This window comes from Amphiura filiformis, chromosome 10 (assembly GCF_039555335.1).
Source record: "Amphiura filiformis chromosome 10, Afil_fr2py, whole genome shotgun sequence".
NCBI lineage: Eukaryota > Metazoa > Echinodermata > Ophiuroidea > Amphilepidida > Amphiuridae > Amphiura > Amphiura filiformis.
In genome coordinates, this window is record NC_092637.1 from 17,485,664 (window position 1) to 17,499,295 (window position 13,632).

General features: G+C 36.4%; 1 protein-coding gene across 1 annotated transcript in view; it reads right to left on the bottom strand.

Moving 5' to 3' along the window:
* LOC140161702 (C-type mannose receptor 2-like) overlaps positions 1 to 4,205 on the bottom strand; it is a 10,374-nt gene extending 6,169 nt beyond the window's left edge. Inside the window, exon 1 of the mRNA XM_072185003.1 lies at positions 3,996 to 4,205. Within this exon, the coding sequence (XP_072041104.1) occupies positions 3,996 to 4,149 (154 nt within the window). The 5' untranslated portion in view covers positions 4,150 to 4,205. The remainder of the gene's footprint in view (positions 1 to 3,995) is intronic.
* Between the last annotated feature and the right edge of the window lie 9,427 nt (positions 4,206 to 13,632).

Below are 13,632 nucleotides of genomic sequence, written 5' to 3' on the forward strand. Positions count from 1 at the left end.
CCACAATGCTAGTAGTAGCCTTTAGATTTCACGTGTTGATTTAGAAATTTTTTCAGCCGACAGTGAAAGATGGTGAAATCAAAACGGAAATTCTGACAAAACTATGATATATAGCTCACGGTGATGTGCTTTAGAAAGTTGGGGAAAATCCTTCATTAGCGAACTATATTACTTTGAAAAGCTAAAAGGTTGATCCAAGAAAAAGCTCGCGTGCCGAGCTGAAGCCTATAAAAATCGAATATCTTACACTAAATGACTGAATTTCAGGCCTAAGTTTAACACCAGGATTTAAAAAAAAAATCAGTATCAAGCATTATAGTTTTTCCAGCCATTTACTGAAAAAATGAAAATTATTGCTTTTCATTTGGCTGAGAAAAAAATTTTACACTGAAAAGGTGTAACTCAAAATTTTGCTCATTTCAACACCAATTTCGATCGTTTGTATTGCCTCATTAAATGACTGAGTGAGCCTTGCAGAACAAAAGAATCGGTTGTGCAGGTAGCTGACTGTGTGAGTGCCCCTGTGTTGTGTGCATAGGCCTACATGTAGTTCACAATAACTGCATGGTGTAGTAATATTAATAGTATACCGTGTGCACGCGCTTTATTCCGTAAACAATAAGTATAATAAATAGACGGCTTTCTAGCACAACCACTTGTATAGCATAGTGTGTAGTGCCTCGACTATGGATCGATAGGTTGCTGGTTCGAACCCCGGTGTATCCTTGGAAGAATTTTAAATCTAACTTGTTTCGTTTCTTTTTATTAAGTATTCATTTATGTTTGAAATTTTTACTATGTATGATTATTTTTGGGAGAATAACAATGAAAATAAAAATGGCAAATGATGCATCAAAGTATTGTGAACTCATTGAAGAAAAAGCCTTTTTAAAAGGCTAAAGGCTTACACTTAAAAGTGTATGTAATAATTCTTGAATGTGTATTATGTTTTATGGGAACTGCTGGTCTTAATTTCATCATATCATAGGAATTAAAGTCGTTGAAACATAAGAAATGTTGTCTTTCCTGTGCTTTTTTGTGTGTTTTAATACGAAAATCCCATTGAAAATATTTTAACTCGATCCCCTATGCCGAGACAAAACACGCTTTCCAGTTGATAAAACCCTGCTACACCTGCCTTCATAATGGTAAATTCCTAACTTGATACCGCTTCTTCCAATCGATAATGACGCTATTGACATGTACGGGCGATGCTCCACTGACTGAGAGTTTTGGGATATTTTTTCACTGAAAGGCAGCTGTTTGCTATCATTTACTCATCAAGGCGTTCCACTGTTAAAGGACTATGCTAATAATTTAAAGATTGACATGTAGAAAATAAACCATACTTGATTGACATAGAGTACTAAATTTGTACCTATTACGGTTTGGTGGCACTCCTCTTACAAACTCGACCAAGTCAAGGCGGCCCGGTGAAGCAAAATGTGCACTGGATTAACACGGGAGTTTGGATAAGATGGTAGATTTCCTTTTTCATACAAATGCATGTTCCCCCGTTATTAAAGCTTGTACCGGGTTAAAAATTCAGTAAGACTAAGTAATTGAAACATAGCAAAAGTACTAAAATCATAGCTTTTATACTTTTTGATATATGACGCTAACTAGTTGATCTAATATACCTACAACACTGCGCTACCAGTACGGGTCAATTACCTATGTGAGTGCCCCTGTGTTGTGTGCATACATGTAGTTAACAATAACTGCATGTTGAACTGTTGTTTCTTCGTACGACTCCTAGGGAAGGATCCGAATGAGTAAGATGATTAATTGAATACATAAGCAATTCGCCGTAGAAGTGACGTCATAATCTGATTAACTACCATAGCAACAGAGGAATACAATTTTTGAATAGATCGCCCTGCACTACAGGCAGGTTGCACTTATCACCTCTGTATGTATGCAATCATAGGTTGAATACAATACCGCTCTTTTCAAAGATACTAATATTACAGGTGCGAGTGATTAGCATTTTCTTTGACATCTATGATTCAATCCATTGGTACGTTGTAGTGCAGGGCGATATAGTCAACATTGTATTCCTCTATTGCTATGGTAGTTAATCCGATTAACTACGTCACTTCTACGGCAAATAAGTGCAAAATTTGAGTTAGCGCTTACTGCAAAATCAACATCCCAAATGACACTTTCATTCATGCGCTATATATTTTATGTTTGTTGAATACACTTTTTTGTGCGTAGTGGTTGCGTAACTTCTTCAGTGGTAACTAGATTAGGCACATGTTGGACTGATTGTTCATGCGGTAACTTTGTGTGCATGTGGTGATTATTTTGATCGTGGTTCAGGACTCACAAGCTTAATCCAGTTGACAGAGAGATAATCGGATTACATGTAACGCTACGCTGGCGCATTGTGAGGTTGCGATTTCGTACGCCCAATGCTAACTTCCACGCGTACGTTGTTTCAAACTTACTCTACTGTTTTTAATTGATTACACCTGACGTATAAAAGCGCAGCCCTAGCACACGTTACAGGAATTCGCTGACTTTGTGGCCCAAGACGCACTATATAACCCATGTAGCAACTTGAACCGCGTTTCATTGTTAACATAAACCGACCCCAGTAGGAATCTTGCAGTGTAAGCATTGGAGTACACTCTTATCGCGAATATTAAGAAAACGCTGTTTAGATGTAAATTGTTTAACATTTTTGCCCTGATTACGATTTTTTGCTTTAAATAGCATATATTACTCGTATTTTCTTAGGGCTAATCAGGGGCTATTGATATTATTTAAACATTTAAACAAGTAAATGATTTAATCAGCATGGTTGATTGAAAATATAACCTGCGTTTAAACAACATTTGTTTTATTTCGGCACTAAAGTTCGCGGATATGATGGACGCCGCGACATTGGGCGGTGGCTGTCGCGACAGTGTCGAGCAATGATCATAAGAAATTGCTGGAATATCTACTTCAATTTCCATCTACATTATTCAGATGTGTAGCCAAGAAGCCCAGGATAATACTAGGATACAGATCGAACTTGTTTCGACAGCTTCGTGCAGTGTAAATTCATACAAAGTGCACAGCATTCGATATGCGATCGATGCACCGTGTATAATGAGCTATAATGCATGTAGCCCTGCATGAAATTATCGATTGGCTCCAAAACAAAGGATTTGAGCCGGTGTCCTTCACCGTAGTTATGGCGGAGTGCAGTCCATTCAATCAAATGTTGTCATCAACCTATTTGATCGTAGTGCAGGGTTATGTGTGTGAGACGAACACACGTGTATATCACAATGCATATGTAAACTTTCTTTGTCTGTGTCAACAATAGAATATTGATCACCAACGGAGTATGAAGCTTTATGAAATTTTTTTTTATAATATAGCGTAATGACACTGTGCGGTATCTGTCTGTTTTTTGTTTGTTTGTTTTGGTTTGATCATTCGGGGATCCTTTTCAAATGAGTGTCTTGCTTTATCATGTTTATTAATATCATATATTATGTACTATGTATGGACCTCGTTGTGTACATGCCATGCCTGGTGTACATGGGACGGAAGACATGTCGAAGGAAGTTAGTCGTTAGAAGTGGATATCCAAGCAAATTTATGATCATTGCCTGCACTTTGATGTCAACACAGTTGGACTTTTTTAAAGAATGAAAAAAGAAAGAAAGAAATGAATACCCAATTTCATGGTCCCAATATAATGATCCATTAAATAAGTAAACAATAGCTGAATAAAAATAAATATATGTAAACAACCTAAATGCTTAATCTTTGTAAACAACTAAGTTGTTTAGACGTTTAACTCGCTGTTTAATATGTCAAAAGTAACAAATTTAACTAACCATTGATTAGGTTTGTTAAACCGTGAAGAGAGTTACAACTTCTAACCAATAAACGGGTTACCGCGCCATGTAGTGAACCCGTTGCTTACGATTGCATAAAGTTGTTTAAGGATTTCGTATATAACACAAGCAAACGCAGCTTCTCAAACCTACCTTCATTATCTAAGTCACTCAAACCAATCCAATATGCATCTACTGCCTCGTTGGTAAGACTTCTGACATAGTCTCTTTCTTCGTCAGAGTTGATGACGAGCAAATCGACATTCCCTAGTGATTGACAATAATCCCTGGCATTAGACCAAGACATCAGGGTGCCCACTACTTCGTACCGATCTGCTCGGTTGGTGCCACACTTTAGCTCATAAGAAACTACATCATGTACGTGGAAAATAAACAAAACTTAAATTTTCAGTAAAATTTGTCTGTTGCTGCCACATTGACTCAGACAAATGAGTCGTTCAAGTTTTCACTGTAGTTTGATCAGCTCGTAATAGGCGGGAATGTTAGGCTTTTACCACTACGCCAAAAAGTAGACCCACGTTAAGAGTGATATTAGTTGACCTGTCTGGTCTATATTTTGTGTGTTAAAGAAAGTAGACAAAGTATAGGACTTGAATTAATAATAATTATTCGTAATGGTTCTGGCGAGATGTCGCAAGAAAATTTTCAAAATAAAATATTTTGATATTAATCCGCGATGTTATAAGGCCCGCCGATTACGAGCTGATCAAAGTATAAACCAGTTTTGAATTAATATGTCCAAATCATTTTTAAATACATTTGATTATTTTCGGCAAAATTTAAAGAATCATTTATTGGTGACTATAATGGGCTCGGCTACAGAAATAAAAAATAAAGAATAAGGAGTTATATAAAACAAAAATATTGAATGCTTTTATTCGTTCAATGGTACGAAAGCTTACAAATATTTTCATGAGGTGAATATGGAGTGTTCCATTCAACGAGGCTTTACCGAGTTGAATGGAACAGTTTATATTTCATTCATATTTCATGTTCTAAAACATTCATGGACCAATGTGTTTTTCAATTGATTAACGTAGTGCAGTTGCACATTGACCTGCTTCAAGTCAACCAATCCAATTATCGTTAGAAAATTATTTACTTTTATTTAAATATTACATTTCTGAACAAAAATGTTGTGTTTAATTAATACTTACATTTAAGCTGGTAAAAAAATGCTATGAAAAGCAACAAAAAGGAAACGGCCATGTTGATTTACTTCCAGACTGAGTGTCTTTAAATTAAAAATACAATACTGTCTTCAGTTATATCGCGCTAACGTCACATGACTGTGACTAAAAACTAAAAATCAGGAGCCAATCTTCTTATGGAGTAAAATTATATCCAGGAAAAGTCAGACATCTTTAGCCACAGACCATAGAAATTAGGGTCTGTGTCTTGGCAGAAAAACCTTGGTGATAATTAGAACGTGCTCCTACGGGTTCTAAATGTTCTGAAGTGAATACACTTTATTTAATTATTAATATGATATTTTCCCCCTTTTGAATGTAAGAATCGATCATTGCATTAAATGGATATATAATGTATAAGACATTACCTACGTCTGTGCAAAATACTGGAAACAGGCACGTGCAACAAACAGTTTATGTACAGCATCAACCTGCAAAATGAGGCCATTTTATATTTAAGGTTAGACTCCTTAGCGTTCCAAAAAAAACCTTGCTTTTTAGTATTAAAATCTTAAAACTTAACATGAAAATTGATGAAAAAGATGGACTGATTAATTCGCTGACGTCGGTAATTACATTTTTCGGGGGAAGGGATAAGCCGATATTTTACAGGTGGTGAGCGCCACGAATTCTCTAAATTCAGTACATTTCCGTTGTCAGCCGTGTAATTGAATGAGATGATTTTGAAATTTTCAAACGCTTAAAATATCACAAACAAGTAGGCCTATGTTAATAAATAATATTATTAATACAAGCTAAATCCGTTAGGGTTCAATAATGAACTCCACAAAACTAACCGAGTGTATGGAAAATGCCATACGGCTGAGGGGTTTTGCCGACCATCATGCCAACGCCGCCTGATATTTTAGATGGGGGAAATAAAAAGCAAAACAAGTCTTAAGGGATGGGGTATGAACGTTTGGACAGTATTTATTGTGGGACATTAGAGCACATCAGACATATCGAATTGCATTCTGAATACGAAGAATGTCCTTCTGATATCAAATAATTTTGATTTTTTGAAATTCGCAATGTAATACACATTTGATGGCAAATGATTAAAAATTGATATTTAACAGTACTCGAAGTAAACTTTATAAATCTGATGATTTATACTTAAAGTATATGTAGGTGGGATGAAAAGCCGACGATCAATTGAACATTTTGACCTTTCGTCCCACAAAAAATACTATTGAAACGCTTAAAACGCTAATTCCAGATCCCTTAAAGCCATATTATAACATTTGCTGAGGATGACGCCCTCACTGAATTTTTAAAATTCCCTTTTTTACACGATTAAATTGTACTTTATTAAACCAATATACCCTGCATAAATCAAGACTCTAGGTGCTGTAGTTTTGTCAAAATCCGGCGCTTTATTATTACGATGGAATTATTAGTCGAACGCATACACGATGTTCATAACACACAGTACGTACACGGCGTGCGGGACGGTGATAAACACAACAAAGGGTCGTACCACAGCATGACCGAAGGAGTGGTACGTATTGGCGACATGTGCGCTGGTAGTAAATTCCAATTTTCTTTGCTTTGCCGTAGTTGTTCGGCTCAAAAATAAAACGGGATATATCTGACAGTAAAAGCTAACATTTTATGGCAAAGAAATGCTAATCTATTTTGTTTGAAAATGTTATAATATGGCTTTAAGTTTGGGAAATTTTGCCGTTAACTACAATATTGACTGAGGGATAGCCGTGATCACGGAGTTAATACATGAGTTATTTAGCAGATGTTTTTGATGAGAAGTATAATTTATTTACTATAACCTTCACCCCATCTCTACCTAAAAACACCATACCTATTATAAATCCGTATAATTAGACCTCTCAAAATTATGGTACCTAATTTCCAGATTGTTTGAAAAATGTTGAGAAAAAAGCCTTCGGTAAACTGTAAACTCTCACTCAAATGCTTTGACAATACAAACATCCTGCTACGTCTCAGGACATTCTTAGCCCGTTTCTGTCCCCGGTTTCTATCACAGCTTATTGTTTGAAAGTGGATAATTTTCAATATAAGTAACAAAAATGGTCTCTAAGATAGTAGTACATACATATTCGTAAAACCACTTGGGGCCAGTTTGAGCAACTATAAGGGACCGTTCACAAACACTTGTTGGGGGGCTGATGCGAAGGGGGGGGCTGAATTTGTTTTACCCACCAAGGGGGGGCTGAAAAATGACCACAAATTCAATAATTTATTTATCAATAGTCATGCTAGATACAATAATATACCCTAAATTAACAACAGTTGTTTGAAATTATCACATTAAATTTTGATGCTATTATAGTATAACGTCATTTCCTGCATATTTTAATTTTTTTTAAAATTATTGCCAGTGTCTATTGAATATGCATTTCTGTGTAAACTGTATGATTTAAGTCATTTCCTGAGTTAATTATTGCCAGTGTCCATTGATTATGTTTTTCTGTGTAAACTGTATGATTTATGGTATTAAGGTAGGGGGGGGGGAGGAGTATTAAAGGATGTCTCCGGCAATCCCAACATTATGCCTATATGTAAGAAAACTAATTATCAAGCACGGATCACATGGCTTTATTTAAAACAAACTCATATTGACCATAAAAACGAATAAAAACATCCCGGTCTCAACACGCCATATTCAAAATTCCCGCGCCGAAATTGTCAAGTGCAATGACGTCATGGTTACTTGCGCTCAATTGTTGCCATCCTTCATTGAATTACTGGGACGTCATTGCACTCGACAATTTCGTCGCCCGGGAGAATTGAATAATTTAGAGACGGCTGCATTAATTCGTTTTTATGGTCAATATGAGTTTGTTTCAAATAAAATCACGTGATTCGTGATTGATAATTAATTTTCTAACATATAAGGCATAATGTTGTGTTTGCCGGAGACATCCTTTAAGTGTTGTGTTGGTTTATTATAGACTTTCTTCAGCGCCTTGAGGTATATGCAAAAGGCGCTTTATAATAGTTTTGTTATTAATGTTATAAGCTAATCAAAATAGAGTTTGTGAATTATATCTCATAATCGGTAGGCCTTATAACATCGCGGATTAATTTCAATAATATTTTATTTCGAGAGTTGTCTTGTGATATCTCTCCAGATATTAATTCAAAATACTATATGTATTGGTTTTAAAAGTCATGATCAAAACATTGTAGTATGTGAAAATCGTGAACGTTTTGGACGCAGGTGACAGAAGCGATTTGATGACGTGTTTGTACGCAGGGGTGGACAATTTAGCCATATGGCCAGCTTCGATTATATGCTTGTGTGAACTCGTGTTGGGAACTCATTCATATATATAAGACGAACTTACAGCATTAAATTTACATATGAAGGGGAAACTTTAATTTCGGTGTTGCACTACGCTAGAAGGACGCGTCGTAGCCTATACTTGATTCTGGCCATTCTTCATTACATACATGTAAGTGATAGACATAAAGATTATTTCTTTATTTTAAAAATAATATGCAGTTTGAAAGTATGAACATTGGCTATCATCATGGTGATGTGTTACATCTTCTTTTGCTTTTTGATACCATCAGCTGGTGAAATTGGTTGTTGTAACGGGTTATTCTCGCTTTGCACAACTGCACTGAGGTCTCGGGTTCGAGTCCTGGCCGTTCTCAGACGATTTTACGTGAGTGGATACTCGATCTCGCAGGTTGTGTTCAAGTTTTCCGGTTTCCTTCTGTATCTAAAATTGGGCTTTACACTCTAATGCTCCATGTCAGACTTTCCTGCCGCTTGCCGCTGAGGCAAGCAGCATGACGTATCAGCCAATGACAAGCCTGGATTCTGCCAGTGTGTCTGCAATGCGCGTGCGTTATGCCGCTCAGCGGTCAGCGGCATGACAGTATGAAACCAGCATATAATTTCACCCTATTAATTTTTCTGAATGGAATTCCTACTCATTTATTTTTGATCCTGTAACTATTCGTTCATAGTGCAGTTTTGTCCACGGCAAATTCACCGTGACCTTTTCAGCCATAAACCCGCTTAGTGAAGATTAAACCGAAATATGCAGTACTAAACCATTATAGTAATCGATTGTCCAATGCACACATTTCTTACCACGTGATAATAGTAATCCAATGAGCGATCGAATTGTCCGCTACGGTGGACTAATCCAATCGATAATGACGCTATTGACATGTACGTTTTGGGGATTTTTCACTGGTTTGCTATCATTTACTCATCAAGGCGCTCCACCGTTATTATAAGGATATGCTAATAATTTAAAGATTGACATGTAGAAAATAAACCATACTTGATTGACCGGGGCGGCCCGGTGAAGCAAAATGTGCATTGGATTAACACGGGAGTTTGGATAAGATGGTAGATTTCCTTTCTCATACAAATGCATGCTCCCCCGTTATTAAAGCTTGTACCGGATTAAAAATTCAGATATTTTTTAAAAGAATAAGTAATTGAAACATAGAGCAAGTACTAAAATCAGAGCTTTTATACTTTTTGATATATGACGCTAACTAGTTCATCTCCTATTCCCACAGCACAGCGCTACTAGTACGGGTCAATTACCTATGTGAGTGCTCCTGTGTTGTGTGCATACATGTAGTTAACAATAACTGCATGATGTTTGATGAGATATATTGTCCATTTTGATTGGGTATATTATATCATTGAACGACAATCTTATCAAAATAAATAGTTTTATTTTAACAAGTATAACCAGGGCCGGATTTACTGGGGGGGGGGGGGGTGGGCCGGGCCAAAATAATTTGGAGCCCCCCAACTCAGTGAGGAAGACATGTGCACTCATATGGCTACGTTTTGGTTTACAAATAGGGGGCCTACTATAAGATCGACAGCGTCGGTGGAAGCATTACAAAGAGATGAGCATATTTTGTTACGATTTTATTAGAAGATATAAGAAAAAAAAAATCAATTCAAGACTATTTTAGCCCAAAATTAAGGCGAATTTTGCTTTGTAAATTTTGCAATTTTACTATAATTTTTTTCGGCCAAAACACAGGTCAATTTGGGGCCAGGGCCCATCTGGCCCAATGGTAAATCTAATGGAATCTCATGGTAAATAAATGGGAATTTACTTTACATGCAAATTTACTTTACATGCAAAATCATGCCAGTGTTTCTCTCCCATATGTGATACACTTGCAGTATTTAACATTACTAATCATGACCAATCCAAATTTAGCCAATTTAGTTCATTTTAAGGTGGACCCAATACACACATATTGTACATGGAATACACCGTGACAATACGTAGTGTATTGTCACGGTGAAGACCGTGCTTGGAAGAGTATGCTGTATGCTAGCATACGTATGGTCACGGTGTATAACGTTGTCAAAATACCACGTACTTTAGTACAGTAATAGTACAGTAATAGCGCCCTCTGTTGGTTATAATTCACTTTAAAACGTATTTTCAACGTAGTGAAGAAATATTTTAGGTAATATAACACTATAGAATATAAAAACTAGTATTTTTAGAAGTTACATTTCAAGGTCGTTACATTAAGGTTACTCAATGTTTTAACATTAAGGTTAATTTTTTTTAAAATTAGAAACAGCCCGTCACCTCATTGTTGTTTGTTGGGCCCAGTATCAACCAAAAACATCAAGGCCGCAGGGCCGGCAGGCCCGAGGCCGGAGACTCCCATACGACGACTAAACACTCCAAGTGGGACCCCAATATAAGGGCCCCGCAGGGCAAGAAAGCAAGAGTAACCTTAAGGATGACGAACTGATAACGAAAATTCTGTTATATTTACGGACAGCTCGTCACCCATTTCATAGGCCTACTTTTACATTTTTTTTTACTCTTTACCCCACAATTTCCCTCATTCTTCAGGCCCTGCCCTCTATCGGGGGCTAATTTATAGTTTAAGCTTGTTTGCTATTGTTTTTGGAGCAACATTGTTTCTTTATAAGCCTGCGCGCAACCTTGAACAATATTATCTTAGCAATATTGTCTTTTGAGATAACGCCCCGTAGCCACCCCCAGCCAGCCCCATACCTCATTTTAATTTTTAACATACCAATAGTCTGCTTTTTATATTCTATGGGGTCGCATATTATCTCGAATATTTCTTCACTACGTTGAAAATACGTAATTATGACCAACAGAGGGCGTTATTACTGTACTAAAGTACGTGGTATTTTGACAACGGTATATACCGTGACAATACGTATGCTAGCATACAGCATACTCTTCCAAGCACGGTCTTTACCGTGACAATACACTACGTATTGTCACAGTGTTTTCCATGTCCATACGTGAGGATCAGGTGCATTTTAATGCTTTCTTTAGGCGTTAATGAGTTTTCTGAAAATTGAAATTATAAAGGGCGTACAACCATATATTACTATATTTTTGGTGATGTGAAATCATGGAAGAATATAATGAATAAAAATTGTACTTGTACATCATATATAAACGATTCATCATTATCACAATTAATCTAATTCAAAATATGTATTTTACTTTTGTATACGCAATATTTTTGGTGTAAAAAAGAAGATTGAAAATATATCAAAAGTTTCGTCACTCCCCACTATTTATATTATAATCTGATTCTTTAATTCATGAAATAAACTTTTAGGAGCGACGATGTAAACATCTCAAAAAAAGTAACTAACCCCCCTTAAATAATGACCATTATTCAAACACGGGTGATTATATTACAAATCTGTAAAATGCGTTAGAATGTATTGCTGCACATTTTGACACCTCATTTGTAGCAATGGACTAAATATTGACGTCACAGAGTACATTTAAATCAATGTAACCCAAGATTTGAAAGTTGCAGTAAATTCTATTGATTTGTACTCAGTATAATGGAAGGACATCTGTATAATGATATCTGAGTGTTTTTGTATTGTTGTAAGCAACGTGGTAAGTGCTACTCTGAAATCTGAACCTCACTACATTAAATTGACCGGTGTTTTATTGTTTTCTGGGCTATTGTATCAAATGAGGTGTCAAAATGCGCAGAAACAAATTCTGCTTCCACCGCATTTTACAGATTTGTAATACAATAGCCCGTTTTTGAAAAATGGCCATTATTTAAGGGGGGGGGGGTTAGTCCCGGGGTTAGTTACTTTTTTTTGAGATGTTTATTTGTGTGTGACGCCTTTTTTGTACTTAATGCTTTACCAACTTTAATTCAATTATAGTACAACTATAGTTCTACCAAAGTATTCTAAAATATTTTGGTATAACTATACCGTGAAGGTCATGATTAAATTCACAACTCCGTCAGTTCATTCCTCGCTGCTCTTGTGGACAGGCATTCGCTTTGAGATAAATGTTCGATCCCCAGTTCCTTCCCAATTTTGTAATTAACTCATTTGATTTTCTTTTAGTAGAGAAATCGGAGGTTCGACAAAGTTTCAGTTTTGGGGAGGAGGGAAATCGGGCTATAGTCTGAACACCTTTCTCGTTTCTTATTGTATCTCAATGAGAAGTATATAAAACTATACATTTTCAGAAAGGAAATAATGCAAGGAATCCAACCAGCATAACAGATTCCAGCCAAAATTAATTTGAGTTTACTTTACCGACTCGAGGGAGTTATATGGACTATAGCCTAATGTATGCATGGCGTATGAGAGAGGTACGGGGGCTGTTTTGGAAGGAGTGTGGGCGAGCAGTAGCGGCACCAGAAATTTTTTCGGGGGGCATGGGCAAAGTTAATTCCAAGGGGGGGCAAAATCGAGAAATTTTGCGCAAAATTGCCGCAAAAAGTGGAAATTTACATAAATTTGGGTTTTTCCTCAATTAAAAGTGTAGGTGTTGCCTTGCCCCCCGTAGCGCCGCCACTGGGGCGTGGCCCACAGAGGAGGCATGTTCCCTGAATATTAGAGGTTGAGGTTGATAGATAGATTAGAGGTTGATATGACACGTTTTTCACATAAATAAAAAACATTAAACAATATACGCATGAAATGATCAATAAATAAAAGACAAACCCTTCTCGTTAAATCGGCATAAGCTATGATATAGAATTGAGTGCAAATTAGTATGCAGAAATCATGCCATATGTTTTACGTAAACATGCAGAATGCAACGCAGACCTTGCCACTAAATAAGGCGTGGAGACCTTTCAATTTAATCAGAGACCTTTCAATTTAATGAGCCTATAAAATCGTTCACAAAATATATTATCATTTTTTCCAACTATTTTTTTCCATCTTAAAAGTAAGCTCCAGCGAGCTTTCAGACAAGTAGAACAAAAGTACACTTTATCCTGTCTTCATTTAAATTTTAAAATGATTATTAAATTTCGATGTGATGTATTTTTCGATTTTTACAGTCACGACTTTGACTTTCAAATCGAGCAAAATACAGACACAGTCATATTAAACCTTTCCGTTATGATATTTGACAACCCACCCCATAGGTGAAACACTGCAGGGTTAATTGTTCTATTTTGTCTGATTAGAGCGCTGACATAATGTTGCAGTCAATATCGAGGAAATACTATAGGATTAGTCACACGTTTGCGCAAATGAAGTCAGTCACATACTTCAATGTGGCGTTCATGTGCTATGGAAGAGGTTGACCTGTGGAAGAGGTGAT